Source organism: Polypterus senegalus, chromosome 3 (genome assembly GCF_016835505.1).
Source record: "Polypterus senegalus isolate Bchr_013 chromosome 3, ASM1683550v1, whole genome shotgun sequence".
Taxonomy (NCBI): domain Eukaryota; kingdom Metazoa; phylum Chordata; class Cladistia; order Polypteriformes; family Polypteridae; genus Polypterus; species Polypterus senegalus.
In genome coordinates, this window is record NC_053156.1 from 235,725,311 (window position 1) to 235,746,465 (window position 21,155).

Below are 21,155 nucleotides of genomic sequence, written 5' to 3' on the forward strand. Positions count from 1 at the left end.
TCCCTCACCAGGAAATGCGGTTTCAGAAGATGAGATGTTCCTATTCGATAAAAAAAGAAATTCTAACAGAAAACAGGATGCTTGCTAAACTGAATGAATATAACGTTGAACGGTTTTTAAGTGTAGCATTATCGATTATTACAAAAATTAGCGTAAGATTTCAAGAAGGCTCCGCTAAACCGTAAACGTGTAATATTAAGCACATGTAACCTCTGAGCGCAGCGTTAAAGCTGAGGCGCTGTGCAACAGCAGAAAGCAGGCAAGAGGCTGCGCGTGCCCGTTGCCAGCGGCCAGGACGACATTTGGCACGTAGCAGCCGTTAAACCAAAAGTGCAAAAGGCGCGAAAAATGGGCGAGCACGAACAAATCCGAAAACAATCACGTCTTTATAGATCTCTGCGCGAATCACGCCAATACCCCGGATGTCCGGGGCTTTCGTCATGTTTCCATACACGAGCACGCTGTCTCCTAGCAACTAGAAACAGCCATGGCGGAGGAAAGAGAGATTGCAGGTAACGTTTATCGTGTGACAGTCTAAGTTCAGTGTTTTTTTTTTTTACAAAGAAATAAACTTTGTAACTTTAAGTACACCCAGTGGCAAGTACTAAAATTTATTATGTTGTCTCTCGATTGCGTTATAGTGTTTTTCTAGCTGCTAAGCTTCTGCAGCCTCTATCAGTCATCGATGCTTTGCTCTTTAAAAAGCAGTTTGATTATATTAAATATCTTGTTTTCGTTTATTGCGCGTCTAGAAACAGAATCATGCAGTAACAGCTCAACCGTGTTCGGACGTGTAAAGTAATGTGAGCTGGGCAGTTGTTAGGTTATCCTGATGAGCATGGGCCGTGAGGCTATCATGGCAGCACCGGTCGCAAGCTGGATACAGTCCAGTACAGGCACACTCTATAACCTAATCCTGCACATCTTTTGAGATATGGGAGGAAAACCGCATTAGCTGGAAGGCGACCCACACAAACCGTGAGAGACTGAGCAAACTTCCAAAAGGCAACTGAAGCAACTTCCAAAAGTATGATTCAAATCCAGGCTTCTGAATCTGTGTGGTACATGGCAGTGCTACCTGCTGCGCCACTGTTCCTTCCCATTTTGCAATCTCTAAAAGAAATGAACAATTTTTTTTATTATGTAGTATGCATTGTTTTAATCGCTGAAGAAAATAATAAATCTCACTTGAAAATGAGCAGTTTATAACCTAAAGAGTAAGTTTCTGTGAAAATCAGTCCCTAGTGCTGGCTCGTTATGTGCTAATCAGCATGTCACTTTGACTACATATATTCCTTCTGTAGTAATCATACTTGCTTATTCCATTTCAGGGCTGCAGGGCTGGCTATTCCAAATTAGTATCTTAAATAAAACTGTACAATAGCAAGTGTGATATTGAACAAAGACTTTTTGTTTAAGGGGAGACATTCAACTTCATTAATTTAGAATTACAGTGTGTATCTTCAGATTTTGATTCCAGCCTGACTTCCCATACAATTGATTTGCAGAGGTGAAAAAAATTCTAACAATTCTACTCAAGCAGAAGTATTGCTTCATAAAGTATCTGACATGTAAATTACTTGAGTAAAAATAAAAAAGTACAATCTGAAAAAATTACCCACATAAAAGCACAATGTATTTTCTTTAGGAAAAACATTGACCTAAATTATTAAATATCCAGAACTGTTCATGCTGTGCTTTGGAAAGCTTAAGCAGAATATACATAGTAATGCAATAGATTTTATTTATCATGGGACATATTAATGACATAAACAGTGTACACATACATGCACAGCTAGAAACAGTGTAATGTATATGGCTATGCAGTTTTAAACTTTTTTTTATATTGTATACTCCTAGCAAATGCATGGTAATCAGAATCATCCTTAAATATCAGCTGACAATGTAGTCTAGTTATCAGTTATAAACCTCGTTTGAGACTTCAAATACTTCACAACACAATGTGTCTTTATAGAGCGATATACTGAGATCCACCCACTGACACTGCCATAGAGAGCAGCATGGCCATTATGTTCAGGGCTGCCCTTTAGCACTTCCCCTTTGAGACTGTAATGCATTTCTATATGTACTGTATATGAATTTGAAGTGTGGAGGTGAGAGGCCCAGGGGTTTGGTTTGTGTCTTCCTTGATGTTCATAGTGTGTTCACTTACATACTTTATGTGCAGTGTGCTATAGCGACAGTCGATAGAAGAACAGAGTTGGCCTTAGCCTAGAGTCACCCTGATTATATCATTTAATAAAACATTTCACGCTCCATTATCATGATAACCTGCAACCCCAGAAATATTTGTCTTGCAGTTATATTTTAATTGTTCATTGTAAACTTCGCTTTTTAAATATAAGCAATCAATTATACTTAGTAACAACCTACAGAAAAATGTAATGAAATAGAATCATTACAAAATAAACATGTTTTGTATACAGAGTAAAAGTATTTGCATTTAAAAATACTTTAAAAATTACAATTCACAGCACAGTCTACCCTTGTATAGTAACGAAAGAAAATGTAATTTGTTACTTTCCACCACTCTTGATTTAAAGTATTTACTTATTTTCATTGGTGTTTAAAACAGTGCAGATACCAAATTTATTTCAAATCCAAATCATTAATGGAAAGCACTTTTAAAAATATCATTTAAATGTGATAGGGTAGCTGCTGGAGAAGCTGTAAAATAAACCCAGCACCTAATAAATGCAAAACATGGACTCAGTCATTACTCTTACTCCTTTTTTTAGAGGCATTCACATATATTTCAAGAAGCAACTACTTTGATAGCCATGTCTGTCTGTCACTTGACATAAAACAACTTGGACACCAACTTGTTTTGTTGAAATTTGGCACCTTTATTCTTAAAATTTTTTTTTGAGGGTTTAAGTTTGGTTGAGATATCCCTAATAGATTGTGCTTTATAAAGTTTTGAAATTTCAAAATCCCCCATTAAAAAACATAGGCAAATCTGCTGATTCCTCAATCTTAAAACAGAGAAACATTCTGTGCTGCTTCAACTATGAGTTAGTTTACCATTTGACATTTACCTTGAGAGTGGTTAGACAAACGTTTTGTATTTTGTATGTTTTCCTCTTTTACTTAAGCATATACAGGTATAAGATTGAATTGACTGAACTAATATTATCTGCAGATGATTATTTTAAAGAAGTGACGTTATCAATCTGCAGCTAAATGCTGTTTTAACTAACTAATTACATTGAAAAGATGCAGCTTCCCTAAGTGATATAAACAGTATGAGTTTATATATGGAATTGCACTTGATCTGGAGGCAGAAGATCGAATCCGCTGGGTATGCAACAAGGACCTCACTGTGCTATGCAATTTCAACGATGCAAAAAGTTGCTGATTGTGCTGCAAATAGCAAGATTATGGTTTATGTCGTCTGATGTTTTTCTGTTTTAATATGAAGGAGTTTGCAAATTTGGCAATGTTTTTCAATGGGAGATTTTGAAATTTCAAAACTTTGTACATTGCAGTCTGTTTGAAATATCTCAATTGAAATTGAACTGTCTTGAAAACTTTCTCTGGAGAATAAAGGTGCCAAAATGCTTAGTGGTAAACTACAGTGTATAGCATGCAACAAGCTGAGAATGGGCTACGATTTATCCATACCCGAAGAGCCACTTTTGCTTCTGTTTATCTTCAGACTGGAGTTAAAATCTTCAAGACTAATGTCATCTTAGATACTGTGTTTCAGTTGTACAATAAATCAGTTCCACTCCAAGTCCTTAGTTATTCATCCATTCCATCCATTATCCACAACTTATCCGAGGTTGGGTCGCGGGGGCAGCAGCCTAAGCTGGGAAGCCTAGACCTCCCTCTCCCCAGCCACCTCCTCCAGCTCCTCTGGGAGGACCCTGAGGTGTTCCCAGGCTAGCTGGGAGATATAATCCCTCCAGCATGTCCTGTGTCTGCCCCGTGACCTTCTCCCAGTGGGACATGCCCAGAACACCCCTCCAGGGAGGCTTCCAGGGGGCATCCTGACCAGAGGCCCAAACCACCTCAACTGACTCCTCTCAATGCAGAGGAGCAGTGACTCTACTCCGAGTCTCTCCCTGATAACTGAACTCCTCACCCATCTCTAAGGGAAAGTCCAGCCACCCTGCGGAGAAAACTCATTTCTGCCGCTTGTATCCGTGATCTTGCTCTTTTGGTCACTACCCAAAGCTCATGGCTATAGGTGAAGGTAGGAATGTAGATCGACTGGTAAATTGACAGCTTCGCCTTTTGGCTCAGCTCTTTATTCACCACGACGGACTGTTGCAGAGCCCACATTACTTCGGATGCCGCACCGATCCATCTGTCAACCACTCACTCCATTCTTCCCTCACTCGTAAACAAGACCCCGAGATACTTGAACTCCTCCACTCAAGGCAGTAATGTGTTCCCAACCCGGAGAGAGCATTCCATCCTTTTCCGACTGAGAACCATGGCCTCGGATTTAGAGGTGCTGACTCTCATCCCCGCCGCTTCACACTTGGCTGCGAACTGCTCCAGTGAGAGTTGGAGGTCACTGTCCGACGAAGCCAACAGAACCACGTCATCCGCAAATAGCAGAGACGAGATTCTGAGGTCAAGGAACCAGACCCTCTTCGCTCCTTGGCTGCACCTAGAAATTCTGTCCATAAAACTTATGAACAGAATTGGTAACAAAGGGCAGCCCTGGCAGAGTCCAGCCTCAACAGGAAATAAATTCGACTTGTTATCGGCAATGCGGACCAAGCTTCTGCTCCTCCTGTACAGGGACTGAATGGCTTGTAACAACGAGCCTTGTACCCCGTACTCTTGGAGCAGACCACACAGGATGCTTCGATGGACATGGTCAAATGTCTTCTCCAAATCCACAAAACACATGTGGACTGGTTGGGCAAACTTCCAAGCCCCCTCCAGGATCCTGGTCAGGGTGTAGAGCTGGTCCAGTGTTCCACAGCTGGGATGGAATCCGCATTGTTCCTGTTGAATCCGAGATTCGACCATCGGCCAAACTCTCTTCTCCAGCACCCCTGAATAGACCTTACCGGGGAGGCTGAGGAGTGTGATCCGCCTATAGTTGGAGCACATCCTCCGGTCACCCGTCTTAGAAAGGGGGACCACCACCCTGGTTTGCCAATCCAGAGGCAGAGTCGTGTCAACCAGAACAGGCCCACAAAATCCAGAGCCTTGAAGAACCCAGGGTGAACCTCGTCCACCCCAGGGGCTCCGCCACCTCAGAGCTTTTAAACTACCTCGGCGACCTCGGCCCCCGATATGGACGGGTCCCCCCCGGAGTCCTCTAGCTCTGCTTCCTCTAAGGAGGACATGCTGATGGGATTGAGAAGATCCTCAAAGTATTCCTTCCACTGGTTAACAACGTCTGCAATTGAAGTCAGCAGGGCCCCATCTCCACTGTATACAGTGTTGGTGGAGCACCACTTTCCCCTCCTGAGGCGCTTGATGGTTTGCCAGAACCTTCTTGGTGCTGACCGAAAGTCATTTTTCATGGCTTCCCCAAACTCCTCCCATGCCCGGATTTTTGCCTCTGCAACAGCCGATGCCGCCACACACTTGGTCCGCTGGTACCCCTCAGCTGCCTCTGGAGTCCCACTGGTCAACCAGACCCGCTAGGACTCTTTTTTCAGCTTCTTGAACCTTAGGTGTCCACCACCAGGTTCGTGGATTGCCACCACGAGAGGCACCAACAACTTTGCAGCCACAGCTCCGTTCTGCTGCTTCGACAATGGAGGCTCGGAACATGGCCCATTCAGACTCAATGTCCTTCGCCTCCCTTGGAATGTGGTTGAAGTTCTGCTGGAGGTGGCAGTTAAAGATCTTTCTGACCGGTTCCTCCTCCAGACGTTCCCAGCAGACCCTCATTATATGTTTGGGTCTGCCTGGTCTGTCCGGCAGCCTCTCCCACCATCTGATCCAACTTACCACCAGGTGGTGATCAGTTGACAGCTCAGCCCCTCTCTTCACCCGAGTGTCCAAGACATAAGGTCGCAGATCTGAAAGTCGATCATTGAGCTGCGACCTCTGGCACCCTGGCACCAACTGCAATTATGGACACCCTTATGCTCGAACATGGTATTTGTCACGGACAATCCATGACCAGCACAGAAGTCCAACAACTTTACACCACTCGAGTTTAGATCAGGTAGGCCTTTCCTCCCAATCACACCTCTCCAGGTTTCACTGTCGTTGCTGACACGAGCATTTAAGTCTCCCAGCAGGACGATAAAGTCCAGAGGAGCTGTGCCTCACAGCACTTCTTCCAGGGACTCCAAGAAGGCTGGGTACTCCGAACTGTCGTTCGGTGCATAAGCGCAAACAACAGTTAGAGTCCTTCCCCCAACTCGAAGGCACAGGGAAGCAATCCTCTCGTCCAAGAGGGAGAACCCCAATGTGCAGGCCTCGAGCCCGGGGGCCATAAGCAAGCCCACCCCTGCCCGACGCCTTTCACCCACAGCAACTCCAGAGTGGAACAAAGTCCAGCCTCTCTCAAGAGGAATGGTTTCAGAGCCCACACCATGTGTAGAGGTGAATCCGACTATATCTAGCCGGTACCTCTCAACCTCTCGCACCGGTTCAGGCTCCTTCCCCACCAGAGAGGTAACATTCCATGTCCCAAGAGCTAGTTTCAGCAATTGAGGGTTGGAACGCCAGAGTTCCCGCCTTCAGCCACCACTCATATCAAATTGCACCCGACCCCTATGGCCTCTCTTGCAGTTGGTGGGCCCACAAGAGAGCGGAACCACGTTGCTCCTTCGGGTTGAGCCCGGCTGGGCCCTGTGGTCAAAGGTCCAGCCACCAGGCACTTGCCATTGAGCCCCTCCCCGGGCCTGGCTCCAGGGTGGGGCCCCAGGTACCCTTCCCTGGGCAAGGGAAACACCAATCCTTGGTTTAACTCCATATGGGGTCTCAGGATCGAGTTAGTCTGGATCTTCATCTCAGACCTGTTTGCCTTGGGAAGCCCTACCAGGAACATCTAGCTCCCGACAACATAGTTCCGAAGATCACTACACCGTGCAAGCCCTTCTGCCACGGCAAGGCCTCAATCCAAGAAGGGGTCCTTAGTCCTTTGTTATTTCTATGATTTTAATGAATTACTGGGTTTTAACTAACATTAATAGATAGATTGGGAACCTATTTCAGTTGCTTCTCTCCTTTCACAGGGTAATATCGATAGTGATTTTATGCTAGTATTGGTGATTTTGTATTAATATTTATTTTTTCTTTATCAATTATTATGTACTATTCCACTGGGTGTACTTTGAATAATGTTATGTTTAAGAAAATTGAACCAAAGTTAGTCACCACTAACACACATCAATCTATGTCATTTTTACATCACTTGAATTAGAATCTGCAGAGTATGAAATCTATTGAACCACCACAAGCCTATTTAGGTTATATTTTTAACTACTTTACATGACATTATATAGTACAGTACTGTTAAAAGCATGTATTTAATGTGGTCAACTAAAAATGTAGTTGTATTCTATTTTGAATTTGGCTCCTTGTTATCAATATATTTAATAAACAAAAATGTGATAATGGTCTCTTAAGTAAGTTAAAAAAAAGGTTAAATGCTACAGCTTTCATATCAGTTAACACACTTCCTGAATGTTATGTCTTGTGCACATTTTCTAACTTGTTTTTTTATTGACATATCTATTTTTTTACCATACAAATGAGAGTATTGGTGAGTTCTTGAGAGCATTGCACAAGAAGAATGGCACTTTATCTACAGTAACAACTATAAAATTACAAAAATACATTTATGGAACATACTAGTATTACATGCATGTAGAAGTTATACAATACTGGCTGGTATGCTATTGTTGTTCAACTAAACTCTTTTCGCCTTTATTTATTTATTTATAGAGGCTATGATATCTGAAATTCATAAAAAGATTACAGATGCCTTTGATGTTTTTGATCATGAGTACAACAAGACTGTGGATGTTAGGTAAGTTTATAGTTTTATGTGTGCTCATATTGTTTTCATTTTTATGCAGTTTTGGAAAAAGTAATATTAGGGAATTAAATTTGTGAATCAAACTCTTTATTTAATATTGCTCCTTTTATTTAGCATCCCATCTTAAGTTACTTTACAAACCACTAAAAATTCATTTTCAATGTAAGAAAATGGCGTGCAATAATCCCGTTCATGGCATTGGGAAATGATGGTCTCCTGTGACCAAAAATTCGATTAAATGGAGTTGAGAATGTTATGATATTGCTTATGTGCTACTGGTCAGTAGGTAGACAACACTTCTTTAACAGTAATAATTTTTTTCTATTTGTTATTGCCTTACTATTTGCTTTTGAAATTATTAAAAAATTGATCACAAAAAATAACAAAATAAAGACTGACATATTTAGCTCATCTAAAATTAAGGTATATTAAAAGGGTAATGGTAGAGTACAATGTTGCTAAAGTTTTTGTTTTTTGTTTTCACAGTTTAGGAGTTTTTTTTGTGAAAACACATTTAGGAATATTTGAAAGAGGAACAGATTATCGACAACAACCCCTCCATATCCCCAACCCAGAACGAGATTGTCCTGTAAAAGGTGTTCTGTATCATGTTAAAAACTACTGATGCCATGCAAACTGTCGAGAGAGGTCAGACAGACACACTGAGCCCCAGTGGAGAAAAGAAATAAGAAAAGGGGAAAATTAAGAATGAAGATTAGTAAAATGGCAAGCATCCCTCGCCAGCCAGCTCTGAACCAAGAACACAGCGGTGTCACACTTTTCTATATTGGGGCCAAATGATCCATTGATCTGTGCTGCCGAAAGTTCAATCAGAGTTAGATTAAAGAAAGAGGATTTCCAAAATTTTACAGAGGGTGAGTCAGAATATTTCTCGTAAGAGGCTAATATGACTTTCGCAGTGATGATACTCAGATTGAATAACCTTTGCTGGATAGTAGTTAAGATAAGAGAAATATTAAGAGAAAGGGAATATTAGTTTAAAAAATATTAGATAGATGGTTGGAAACATTCGTTCAAAAAGTATAAACTGGAGTGTAATCTTAGAACATATGGAGTAAAGTGCCAAAGAAACTTAAAGGGACACGTGGAAGATGGCATGTGCAGCCAAATGCATATCATAAAGTTTCCAAGTGGTGAGGTATAGGCAATGCAAATTTAAATTGTGTATGCTGATAGAAGGGGTTTTTGGAGAATGTCAGAAAGTTGTTAAAGGTATCCCTCCATGAGATGGCTGTATAAGAAAGATGGCCACTTTGCCAAACTGTAATAAAGGTGAAGGTCTGGCAGATGCAGTATTCCAACATGCATATAAAGATGGTACTAACTTAAAGTTTGGAGATAGTAAAGCTGTGCAGAGGATATTGGGACCCATTTGCCTTAATGACTGATATGATCTGAAGACAGATAAAGAAAGAGGAAGGAAGAACAGAAAACCTGGACCTGAGTAAGTGGACTGTTCCAAGTCCATATTCATTATGAATGTCACCAAGAGTCTTAATGCCCCAAACAATGTATAGCAGAAAAGAGGTTGCCACCTATACACAGGGTTGGATTCTGGAAGATGTGGGGATATGTCTGTACTAAACTGGAGCTGTGCCAATATGTTTGTCCACTTTCCACCAAAACTGCAGACCTTATAAGACTAAAGGTTTTAAAGTTGGGAGGTGCAGCTTTAGCTTCAGGGCAGTAAAGGGAAGAGCAGAAAGGCATCCAGGGAATTCAACATGGACCATATTACCATTTGTTATAAATTCTGTAACATTTACAGCTATGATATGAGGAGGCATAGCTCAGCTTTAAATGGATTTGCTTTGTTTGATACCTGTAGCTGATTTTTTTCAATGTATAAGACACTTATCTTAGTATTGTTCAAGCCACTTTTAATGATGAGAAATTGTTACTTTTTATCTGTTTTATTATCTTTTGAAAAAGACATTTTATCTCTGTAATGAGAAAATAATTTACTTTGTTAATGCTGTACTTTACTTTAAAAATATTTTGACAATTTATGGTTTAATAAAACATCCTCTTTTGGATATATTACCTAAGTTTTCATGTTTTACTGATAATTGTGTGCTTACTTGTATTCTTTTTGTAAAACAGGGAGATTGGTACTATAATTCGTTCCCTCGGCTGCTGTCCAAGTGAAGGAGAACTGCATGATATTTTGGCTGAGGTGACTTTCTTTTTCTATTCTACAGTCATTAGTTTTCAGAGATGACATGCAGAGAATGTTTGCTAGACTGAGGATTTTGTTTTTTCAAAGCTTATTTATGTATATATTTATGGTATGGTTTGCATCAAGTAAGCAGCATAACATTCTGAAATATGCCTAATTCTAATTCAGGGTCACTACAAGCTAGAGCCTGTCTTATGCAAGGCATAAACCAACCCAGGATGTGGTTCCAGTCCACTGTAGGAACAATTTTGAATTGACAGTTATCCTAACATACAGTCCTTTGGTCATGTGAGAGTAAACTTTTAAAAAAAGCCCACACGGACAAGGGGAGAATGTGCAAACCAAACAGACAACAGCTGGTTACAGAATTTCATCCTACGACACTGGATCTGTGAGGCAACATTGTTAATTACAGTGCTACCATGTATCACATATACAAAAGTATGTACAAATACCTTAAGACAAAACTTGGCAATAATAATCCAGACTGAAATGTAGAATCTGTCATGTCCTAAAAACTAATTCTTTATAATATACTGTGTTATATTATTATTATTAATCCTTTTCGTGCCGAAAGTTGCATAAGGTGTCGATGATTTGCCTCCATTTAGTACTTTCCTTTGTCAGCAAAATCAAGATCTTCAAGCTAATAGGGTTCTACTGGATGCCTCTAGGTTTGTCAGCTGTAGTCCTCTGCTTGATCCAGTCAATGGCAAGCAGAAAGAGGATGGGAGAGATGATACATCCCTGTCACACACTGGATTCCACCAGAAACCACTCTGACAGGGTTCCATCAACTATGACACTGCATTGAAACTGACAGTAGAACATCCCCATAAGTGTGACTATCTTTGGAGGAACTCCATATGACCACAAGATCTTCCATAGGGTATCACAGTGCAGGCTGTCGAAGGTTTTCGAGAACTCGATAAAGTTGGTGTATAAGGGGGTGTTCCACTCTATGCAATGCTCAATGATGTTCCTCATGGCAAACATCTGATTGATGCATCCCCTCCCTCTTCTTAACCCTGCATGTTCCTGTCTAAGCTTTTGGCCAACTGCTACATTAATCCGCCAAGAAGAATCATGCAGAAAACTTTGGATGGAATTGAGTACAGTGTGATGTCTCGCCAGTTGTCACAATTCTAAAGGCTACTTTTCTTGTGCATTTTGACTATTAAGCCCTTGTTCCAATCCACAGGTATTGCGTTCTTTTCTTGTATGCATCTGGCGGCAGTTCCTGCTCTGAGAGGCTATTGCCATCCTTGTCTTTGACAGGGGCAGACTGGCTGGTGTTCTTGCCACTGAGTTGCTTAGTGATCTTGTAGACAGCACTCATTTCACGTTTTGCTGCAGCATGTTCGTCTTCATCTACCAACTTTTCAGAAAAGGCACTCATCTTAACATCCTTATCTTTGCTCTTGTAGGCTTCTTTGACCTGCTGTGTTCAGCATCTTGACCTTCAGTTGTTTTCTTTCTTCATTTTTCTGCCAGGTGCCAGGTGTAATCCATCCTTGTCTTTCTTGTTTCTATAGCCTAAGACTTTGGTAGCTGAATCAACATATGTTCTCTTAATAGACTCCCATTCAATGTTTCTATCTGATTCCACTTCAGATTCTTCAGCCAAAACTACAAAGCAATTTCTTAGCTCCACAGCAAACTCTTTGGTGATGTTGGGGCACCTGAGCTTGACAACATCAAGTTGTTTCCACTGTTCCATCTCTTTGCCCACTTTCCTAAGCTTCAACTTAATGATTGTGGTGACTAGGTAGTGGTCAGTGTAAACATCAGCCCCTTAGCAAAAATGGACATCAAGAAGGAACCTACACCACTTTCCATTGATCAAGATGTGGTCGATCTGGTTGGTAGTGGAACCATCAGGAGACTTCCATGTGAGCTTCTTAATGTTTTTGTGTGTGAAGGTGGTACTGCCAATTACACAGTTGTTATCTTTACAGAAATCAACAAGATGTTCACCTTCGTCATTCATAACACTGCATTCAGTTTTTCCCATATCTCTCTCACAGTCAGTATCATCAGCTCCGACCTTGGCATTTATGTCACCAATGATCAGTAGCATATTGCGTTGAGGGACTTCTTGTTGTAGCGCCTCATACCAGTCGTCCTTATGCTCCTCGTCTGCCTCATTTCTTGGTGCATAACATTGCAAGATGGTAAATTTACAGTGTTTAGAATTGAAGCATGCTCCGATCAGCCTGTCACTCAGTAGTTCTCATTTCAGCAAGCTGTTGACTTTCCCTTTTGAAACCATATGGGTCACACTGTGGATATGCTGGGTTTCATGTCCAGAGTGCAGGATTACTGATCCATCACTATTAGTATGATGTCCGGAGCCTATCCATCGACATTCACTAATACCAAGAATGTCCTACCTATACATCTTCATCTCACTGATGACCTGTAACCTGCTTTAGATGTTTCAAACATGGTGCAGACATTCCGCATTCCTAGGCGGATCTTAATTTTGGGCCTGAGTAGACTATCGTACCTCTGACCTCCTACTGAGAGCGTTCATCAGAAGTAGTCATACTGCCAGCTTTTAGGCACAAATCCATTATGGTGTCTGTAATTGTAGCATTTGTCATTGTTTCCGTAACTTGATGGAAGTTTTACGGAGTCGGGTCGCTGGCCCCACACCCAACAACCAACGTGAAAGACCAGGTGCTGAAATTTGTCTGGCCTCTATCCTGAAACCTGCCTGGCTTGGTTAAACCTGCCAGGGGTAAAGCCCTGCTGATGTAGCTCTCAGGGTCATTGAGACCTCCCCACCACAACAAGGTTCCAGCACATAGAGAGGTACTGCACTCAATAGTATGAGTGTAAATAGATATTAATGGACATTATGGCAAAGGCCTGACTTAATTCATTTTAAAAGGCAAACTTAAAATTAACATAAGTAAAAATGTATGAAGTTACATTCATAAATATTAATTTATTCATGTTAATTATAAACTTTAAACCATCCCTATATTTTCTAAATACACTCTTTTTATTATGGAATTATGAGAATTCACAGCCTTTCTTGATAGCATGGAGTACAATTCAGTTCATTACAAACACACTTATGCATACATCTATATGTAGTTCTTGACACATTTAGTGCCCCCCATTAATGTCACTTGTCTCTACAATGTGGGAGGAAACCAGAGTATCCAATGAAAACAATGACCAGTCCTGGAGTTGAACCCATGTAAGCCTATAGCATCAACCCTTGCGCTTTTCTTATATGACACAAATTTATATTAATAACAATGACCTGAAATTGAAGGACAGATTTATAACCAAAACACAGAAGATACAGCAGCACTGTTGGTCTCTTCCAAAATGTCCAAAATACTATTACTGTCACAAATGATAAAGGGACAGGGTAATACTGAATCCAAGCTCATTTTGTCACACACATGTAGAAAGCAGGTTACAACTGATGCCACACACATAATCAAACAGTGTATGATGACTATAAACCCAGTGTTGCTTTGGAACTTTGTGAAACATCACGATTGCTAATTTGATGCAAGTCATTTGACTAGCGAGTGCTTTTATTACACATATAAAGAGAAAGAACAAGCTGCCACGTACACCAAGAAATTATTTAAATGAATGAGAAGTCTACTATTGACACTAGAGAAGTGCAACAGGCTTCAAAGACAGCAGTTGATCACACTTCAAAATAATGACCATTCAAGGCTGCTGAGAGTGGCTAGTGCACACATGGTCTAGTATAAATCCTGACTGGACATTTCAGAGGAAGTTGGTTAACTAATTGACTATAGTCAATAATGAGCTTTTCTTGTAAGTATATGTTAGGCCAGATGTATCACCAACCTCTTTATACAGATTTACTTGCCAAGACATTTCTACCTTGTACTGTATTAAGACATGTATTTTTGATAACTGTATTATATCATGTGTAAATATAGTGTACATAAAGTTAGCGGTTTTCTTTTCCTTAACTTGTAACTACATCTTTCCCCAGTTGCTGTGCCATCTGCTTTTTCAATAGTGAATTCACCCAAATATAAAATAATGTTTTACCACAATATTCATATGTACTGTGTATGTCTACTGAGTATTGACAGATTATAGTTATTATTTTTGAAATTAGCTTGTTTTGAATGCTCTACATTCAAAATTGTGTTTAAAATTTGTTTTCAACAGATTGAAGATGAGGAGCCTACTGGTTATATTAATTTTGATAGATTTCTACCAACCATGACTAAAGTTTTAATGGAGAGGAGGTAAAGTACTTCCTTTTAAAACAGTTTCCAGCTTGTTGACTAGAATTTTAGGTTTCTTCATTTTTAAAGTGTATAACTATAATGATCCCAATACAGGATTTTTGAAAAATGCATCCCATTGTCAAACTCACTTAATTCATTTCAAGGTCATAAAGGCTAAAGTCAATCCCAGCAACATCAGGGGCAAGGCAAGAACCAACCCTGAACAGGACAAACTTTGAAAATATATTTTAGAATAACTGATGATTTGCTTCAACTTGATGAAGAAATCACTGATTTTTAGAACATAGTTCATGCTGCACCCTAAATACTACCAGTTTGATATTTAAAGGGAAAACATCTACAGTAGCCTAAAGTTTCTTGGCAAGTTTAAGTTGAGATTGTCTTCTATCCAAACACCACCAAACTTCTACTTAACTTTAAATGTTTATCATTAAGAGGTTTATATTAATTGTAAGGTTTAAGAGAAATAATTACATATTTACAAATTATAAACTTAGAGAAGTATACTAAAAGTGATTTATTTGTTTTAATTTGTCTGATACCATAAGCATAATTCTGCATAACTTAATAGTACAAAGCAAAAATAAAAAAGTAATTTCCATTTAAAAATTGATGCTGGATGTATTAATATTATTATACCATAACAACTAGAATTTCTTGTTTTCACCATTTGAATTTTCAGTAAGTTTATGCAGCAGTACATTTCTTTGTGATGTTTTGACTTTGGCCTTGCACACAGCCTCAACTTTTTTGTCTTTTATAACACCCATTTGTGAGTGCATGTTTGCATGGGATCATATTTTGAAGCCAAATGATTAAAAAGAAAAAGGTTATATAGTAAAACAATTAAATATAAATCAAGATATGTTATACTCAGACTATATAATATACTAATGTGACTACATGTGTAGTACTGTGTGCAATTCCTGTCACCATGCTACAAGAAAAATACAGCAGACAATCTTTGTCTTCAGGTCATTTGAGAGTTGTTTTGTGACCCTCATGTTGCTACTCTTCAGAGAAAATTAAAGGAGGAGGGAAACTTACAATTGACCCCCTTTAAATACTCTTTCTCATTATAGGATTCACCTGTGTATGTAGGTCAGGGGTCACTGAGCTTACCAAGCCAATTTGAGTTCCAATAATTAGTTCTAAAAGTTTTGGAATCAATAAAATGACAACGGTGCCCATATTTATGCACCTGCCTGATTTTGTATGAACAATTATTGCACACTTTCTGTAAATCCAATAAACTTCATTTCACTTCTCAAATATCACCGTGTGTGTCTCCTATATGATATATTTAACTGACATTTTTTATCGTAACAACCAACGATTTATACAGGAAAATAATGACTATTAACAAGGTTGCCCAAACTTTTGCATCCCACTGTATATCCAGCAATACTGATTGTTCAGTTCTCACTCCCAAACACTAAACCTACAGTGTAAAAAATAAAATCTGTAAGCAGTTGTAACATATCCTGATCTTAAAAAACTCCTTGTATGAAACTGTTATCAATTATAATGATAACAATAAAGTGAGTACAGACATAATGTAATACAAAGGGCAAAACATCCACTTTTTTCTATTCATACTATAAACAAGATAAACTGGATTGGGGTAACATTTATATTAAATGGTATACCACAATCTGTGTTATCACAAAGTTAATATCTGCAAGACAGTAAAAAGCAACAGCTATGCATCTAACTATTTCATCTCTTTTATAGCACAGGCCTAACCCATTATGTGACTGCATCATCATCACTAATTCAGTACACATGAGATTGGTCAAGGCACATAAACTAAATCTGAACTCTGTTCTCATTTCTGTACTAGCATCATTTGCAAAAAAAACATTTATAACAATCATCAGTTCATATGCAGTGGGTGGGGCAAAGACCAAAACATGACATTTAAATTTTAGTGTTGCTTTAGTTTAAGACTTTTGATGTAAATTGAAAGTGGCATTTTAATTCATCATTATATCAGATATCCTTAGAAGGAGATAAAGGGTTAAATGTTTGAAGAACTTTGTTTTTGAATAATTACAGGTACAGACCTATTCCAGAAGATGTTCTTTTACAAGCTTTTGAGGTATGTTTTTGTTTTGAATATGTCAGTCTTTCCTTTTAAAAAAGATTAAATAGTAATCACCTGTGAGTCATTTATAGTCAATGCAAAATTCATAATAAAGTGAAAATTGAAAAAGAGTACTACTAAAGTTCATCAGTTAATGTAAAATAAAAAACTTGTAAATAAAAATGCACATTGTTAAGAAATGGTAACTGTCTGCACTTTCAAGTATAAATCTACCTTGAAACTTGTTTAAGGTCAAAGTTTAACAAGTACTGTTTTATGAAATTACCATATATACTACAGGTTTTCATTGCAAGCAGGTCTGAATGTCTTGGTTAATCTTTCCTTCATATTTCCGACAGTAAATAAGAAGGTCATATTTCAATGGAGGGACAGTATTGGGACCAGATTAAGAATGTACAAATATTAGTAACTGTAGGGAAAATTTAAATTTCTAGTTATTCCCAAAGCAGTTAATTAAAACTGCTTTTGACTTTATATTATAAGAGCGAGTAGTACTTGGTAATGCACACAACCATGTTTAACTCTTATTGTACATCAGGTATTATGGCAAAAATATATTGTTTGCTGTAAATCAATAGGAAAGCTATAGTTTTGTTTGGCAGATTTAACATAATATTTTACTATTGAGAAACAGTAGATCAAATTTTGTTATAATGTATTGTATTCAGTTTCTGCAATGTGAAATCTAACAAAGATATGAATCACTATTAGTCATTGTCCACGGGAGTGCATTTACTTTTGATATCCCTATAGACAAGTTTCATAAATGACCTAGCTCTGGCATGTTTTATAGTTAATAAGCTTCCACTCCTTTATAAGACACAATCTCATTGTGATTGTACACATCAAACTGCAACTATTTAGTAAATGTGTAGGCAGAAAGAGATGACTTAATAGAAATGTAAGAAACAGAATAAACCTTTATAAACCAAATGTATTGACTATAGCTCAGTTCATATAGGCAATAGGTTGCCCACCAAGATATTTACTAAGTCCTGAGAAATTCAGTAATAGTCAACAAATAGCAACTTATTAAAAAAATGGGTTAAAAATCTCCAATGAAAGTGCCACTCAAAAAAAATCTTGAGCACCACTGTCTTATAAGATTACTAGTTATCACAGTTACTGGTACAATAACGGAGTCAAGGTCACAAATAAATTTAGAAGATCTATAGGGGACATCATAATTAATGACTACAGGTCAGTAAAAGTTAAAATGTCATTCACTTTCAGACATAACGAAACAGTTGGACAAAGGAGTAAGACTATTGCAGTTATTACACTGAGTGGTTTTAGATATAGGGAGAGAAGTATAGTCTGATGGACCTCCCACGAAATGAAGTGACCCTGCAATATTTTCTTGGTTATCAACAGTCAAACCTGGTGTATTTTGTAAGGCATTACCTTAGGAAAAGAGATATCTCAAAATTAGCGGGGCAGCCATTGGGGAAGCTGAGTAAAAAGCTGACTTTTACTGGAAGTTAAGCAGAGATCTGAAAGGAGATACAAAAGGAAAACTTGGTGAAATAAAGTTAAAACTGATGTGACTTGAGTGGCAAGTAATCACATTGCTATCTTAGGTAATAAGCTATTATTTCGTCTTTTTTCTTTGGTATTTAAATTTACTGCTTTTTTCAAACCTGCTTAATATCTTTTTTTTTGCCTTCCGTTTTTTTATCCTTATTTTCATAAAGGAAAGCATATGGAGTTATTTTTATTTTTGTCTACTCCTAGCATACAATCCACTTGTTTTCTGTAGTTCTTAATGTATTCTACCCACTTGGAATGTGAGAAAATACACTGCAGTACAGTATGTGTAGGTTGAATGGCTTACAAAGGTTTGCTGTATATACAGTATACTTTCATATGTATATAAGACATAGTACAAACAATGGAAAATTAAATATTTATTAGTAAAAATATTTTTAATAGCTTGAAGTTTAGATTTGAAGGTGTTGTCTTTTTTGTTTAATGCTTGTTATTTTGAACTTTAAATGCCAAATATTTGAAGTATCAGCCTTGTGTGATCAGAAAGAGGTCTGAGCTCGCTGCTTTTACTATATATAAAGTATAATCTTCACCATGTTATTTGTTAGTAAAATATTTTTAATTTACTACCTGTAGCACATGTGTAATATTTTGTTTATGTTGGGAAACAATATGGCATTTATAGCATGCAATCTAAAAGTGGGATATTATAATGAACTTTACTTAGCTTCAGATAATAATATAGTGTATTCAATTTTATTTTTTGAACTTACAAAGCTAATAAGGTAGGTTAAGAACTTTGGTTTATGTTAAATTGAAAGTGTACAGAAATGATGCATATAAATCCTATGGAGCAAGATGTAGTCTATAGCTGGGGTTTACAAGTTCGAACCTGGGGCCACCCTGTGGGTGCAGATTTTCCCCCAAACCAATTTCTTCTTTTAAATTGACTTTTCTGTTAATTAAACAAACTGCAGTTTCCCAGTTTCTGTGTTTTATTGTTTTACTCCAAATGTTACCCATTGGTTATGCTAACTGATTACTAGTTTTGTTCTTTACCAACATTCCGGTTATTTATGTCATTATTTGTTAATACCTATGCAAGTGGAAAACACCGAAGTAGCTTCTGCCCATTTGTAGTCAGTGCCATCTGCACCCTTTGTCTGCTCTACTGATCATTAATTGTCAGTATTCTGACACAATTAAGAGAGCAACTCCACAGAAAAAAGAATGAGCTATCTCCATTTCTTTCATCCATTTATTTTATGCTTTTTTTTTTGGCTTTGGTTTATTCTTGTTATGTAATGCATGGGCTAAGGTTCCATTGAGTAAAGAAGTTATGTTTGCTCAGAAAGAAAATTGGTTAATCCAAATTTTTGTTAATGAATAAATGCCATATGAAGAGAGCAGAATTTACATTGCATGACACCTCTAATTATATTTTTAAAAATTTACATATTCCCATTTTTAGGTCTTGGATCAAGAAAAGAAAGGCTATCTTACGCCAGAACAACTCACTAAATTTATGTCTGAAGAAGGTAATTTTAACCTCTATCCACAAAATCAATTATGAACATAGTTTTTTTTTCCATTACAGGGTCGTGGATGCTGAATTGTTTATTTGCTTTGACTAGTGCTTGGCAGGAGCCAAACTTAAATGAAACACAAACACACACATAGACCCACAATCACATACTAGGCAAATTAACTCTTTGGAATGAGGAACAAATTCATAATGCCCTGAAAAGTCATATATAAACAATGACAGGGGCAGGAATCAAATCCAGTGAAATGGAGTTGTAATTCAGATATTGCGATTAGTACTAACATGTTGCTTCTGATTTTTTTTTATCGTATTAATTTATTAATCACCCAAAGTATACAATAGTACATAGGTGAACTGAAAAGTAGATGAGGTTTGCTTTTCTTTTAAAGATTATTTAGATAATGTTTATCAGCGCCATAATCAAAAAATGTGTTTTTACTGTTATTAAAAAGTATGTTATTAAATAAATGCAACTTTTGTTTATAACAGAATAGTACATTTGTAGTTTTAAAGATCCAGGTCAAATTTGTTATCATGTGTACATAGTACACTGAAATTCCATCCATCCATCCATTTTTCAACCCGCTGAATCCGAACACAGGGGTCTGCTGGAGCCAATCCCAGAAACCCAGCCAACACAAGGAACCCGGGCAGGGTGCCAACCCACCGCAGGACACACACAAACACACCCCCACACCAAGCACACACTAGGGCTAATTTAGAATCGCCAATCCACCTAACCTGCATGTCTTTGGACTGTGGGAGGAAACCAGAGCGCCCGGATGAAACCCACGCAGACACGGGGAGAACATGCAAACTCCACATAGGGAGGACCTAAGAAGCGAACCCGGGTCTCCTAACTGCGAGGCAGCAGCGCTACCACTGCGCCACCGTGCCGCCCACACTGAAATTCTTAACTTGTAAATTCCTTCAGAATAGTTGACCAAACATGAACAAATAAGTAAATAGAAAAATATATACAAAATTAATAAATACATAGCATTTAATATATATACAGTGCCTTCAGAAGTATTCAAACCTCTTCATTCTTTACCCATTTTTTGTGTTGGAGCTTTATGCTAACATCACTTAAATTAATCTTTTTCCCTCATCAAGCAACACTCAGTATCCTGGAATGAAAAGTGAAAACAGGATTTTAGAAATTTTTGAAAATATATAAAAATAAAAACAGGAATATTACATCGTCACAAGTATTTAGACAATTTACTCAGTACTTATTGAAGCAATTTTGGCAGTGATTATAGCCTGGCATCTTCTTGGCTATAAGGGGACAAGCTTTGCTTTCCTGGATTTGGGGATTTTTTTCCACTATTCTTTGCAGATCCTTTCAAGCTTATTCAGGCTACATGGAGATTGTCAGTGGAGAGTTATTTTCATTTCTCTCTAGAGATGTTGGAGTGGGTTCAAGTCTAGGCTCTGGCTTGGCCATTCAAGAATATATATCGAGATAACCATAGGCCAATTTTATTTTGTCTTACTTTGCACTTAGGGTCATTGTTTTGTTGGAAGGGTAAGTGTCAGCCCAGTCTGAGGTCCAATGT

The 21,155-nt window shown here is 38.2% G+C and overlaps 1 protein-coding gene across 1 annotated transcript in view; it reads left to right on the forward strand.

The window, feature by feature from the left end:
• The first annotated feature begins 413 nt into the window (after positions 1 to 413).
• Positions 414 to 21,155, forward strand: part of efcab2 (EF-hand calcium binding domain 2) — a 30,604-nt gene continuing 9,862 nt past the window's right edge. Inside the window, exons 1-6 of the mRNA XM_039748798.1 lie at positions 414 to 512; positions 7,897 to 7,981; positions 10,115 to 10,187; positions 14,370 to 14,449; positions 16,511 to 16,553; positions 19,519 to 19,585. Of these exons, the coding sequence (XP_039604732.1) occupies positions 488 to 512; positions 7,897 to 7,981; positions 10,115 to 10,187; positions 14,370 to 14,449; positions 16,511 to 16,553; positions 19,519 to 19,585 (373 nt within the window). The 5' untranslated portion in view covers positions 414 to 487. The remainder of the gene's footprint in view (positions 513 to 7,896; positions 7,982 to 10,114; positions 10,188 to 14,369; positions 14,450 to 16,510; positions 16,554 to 19,518; positions 19,586 to 21,155) is intronic.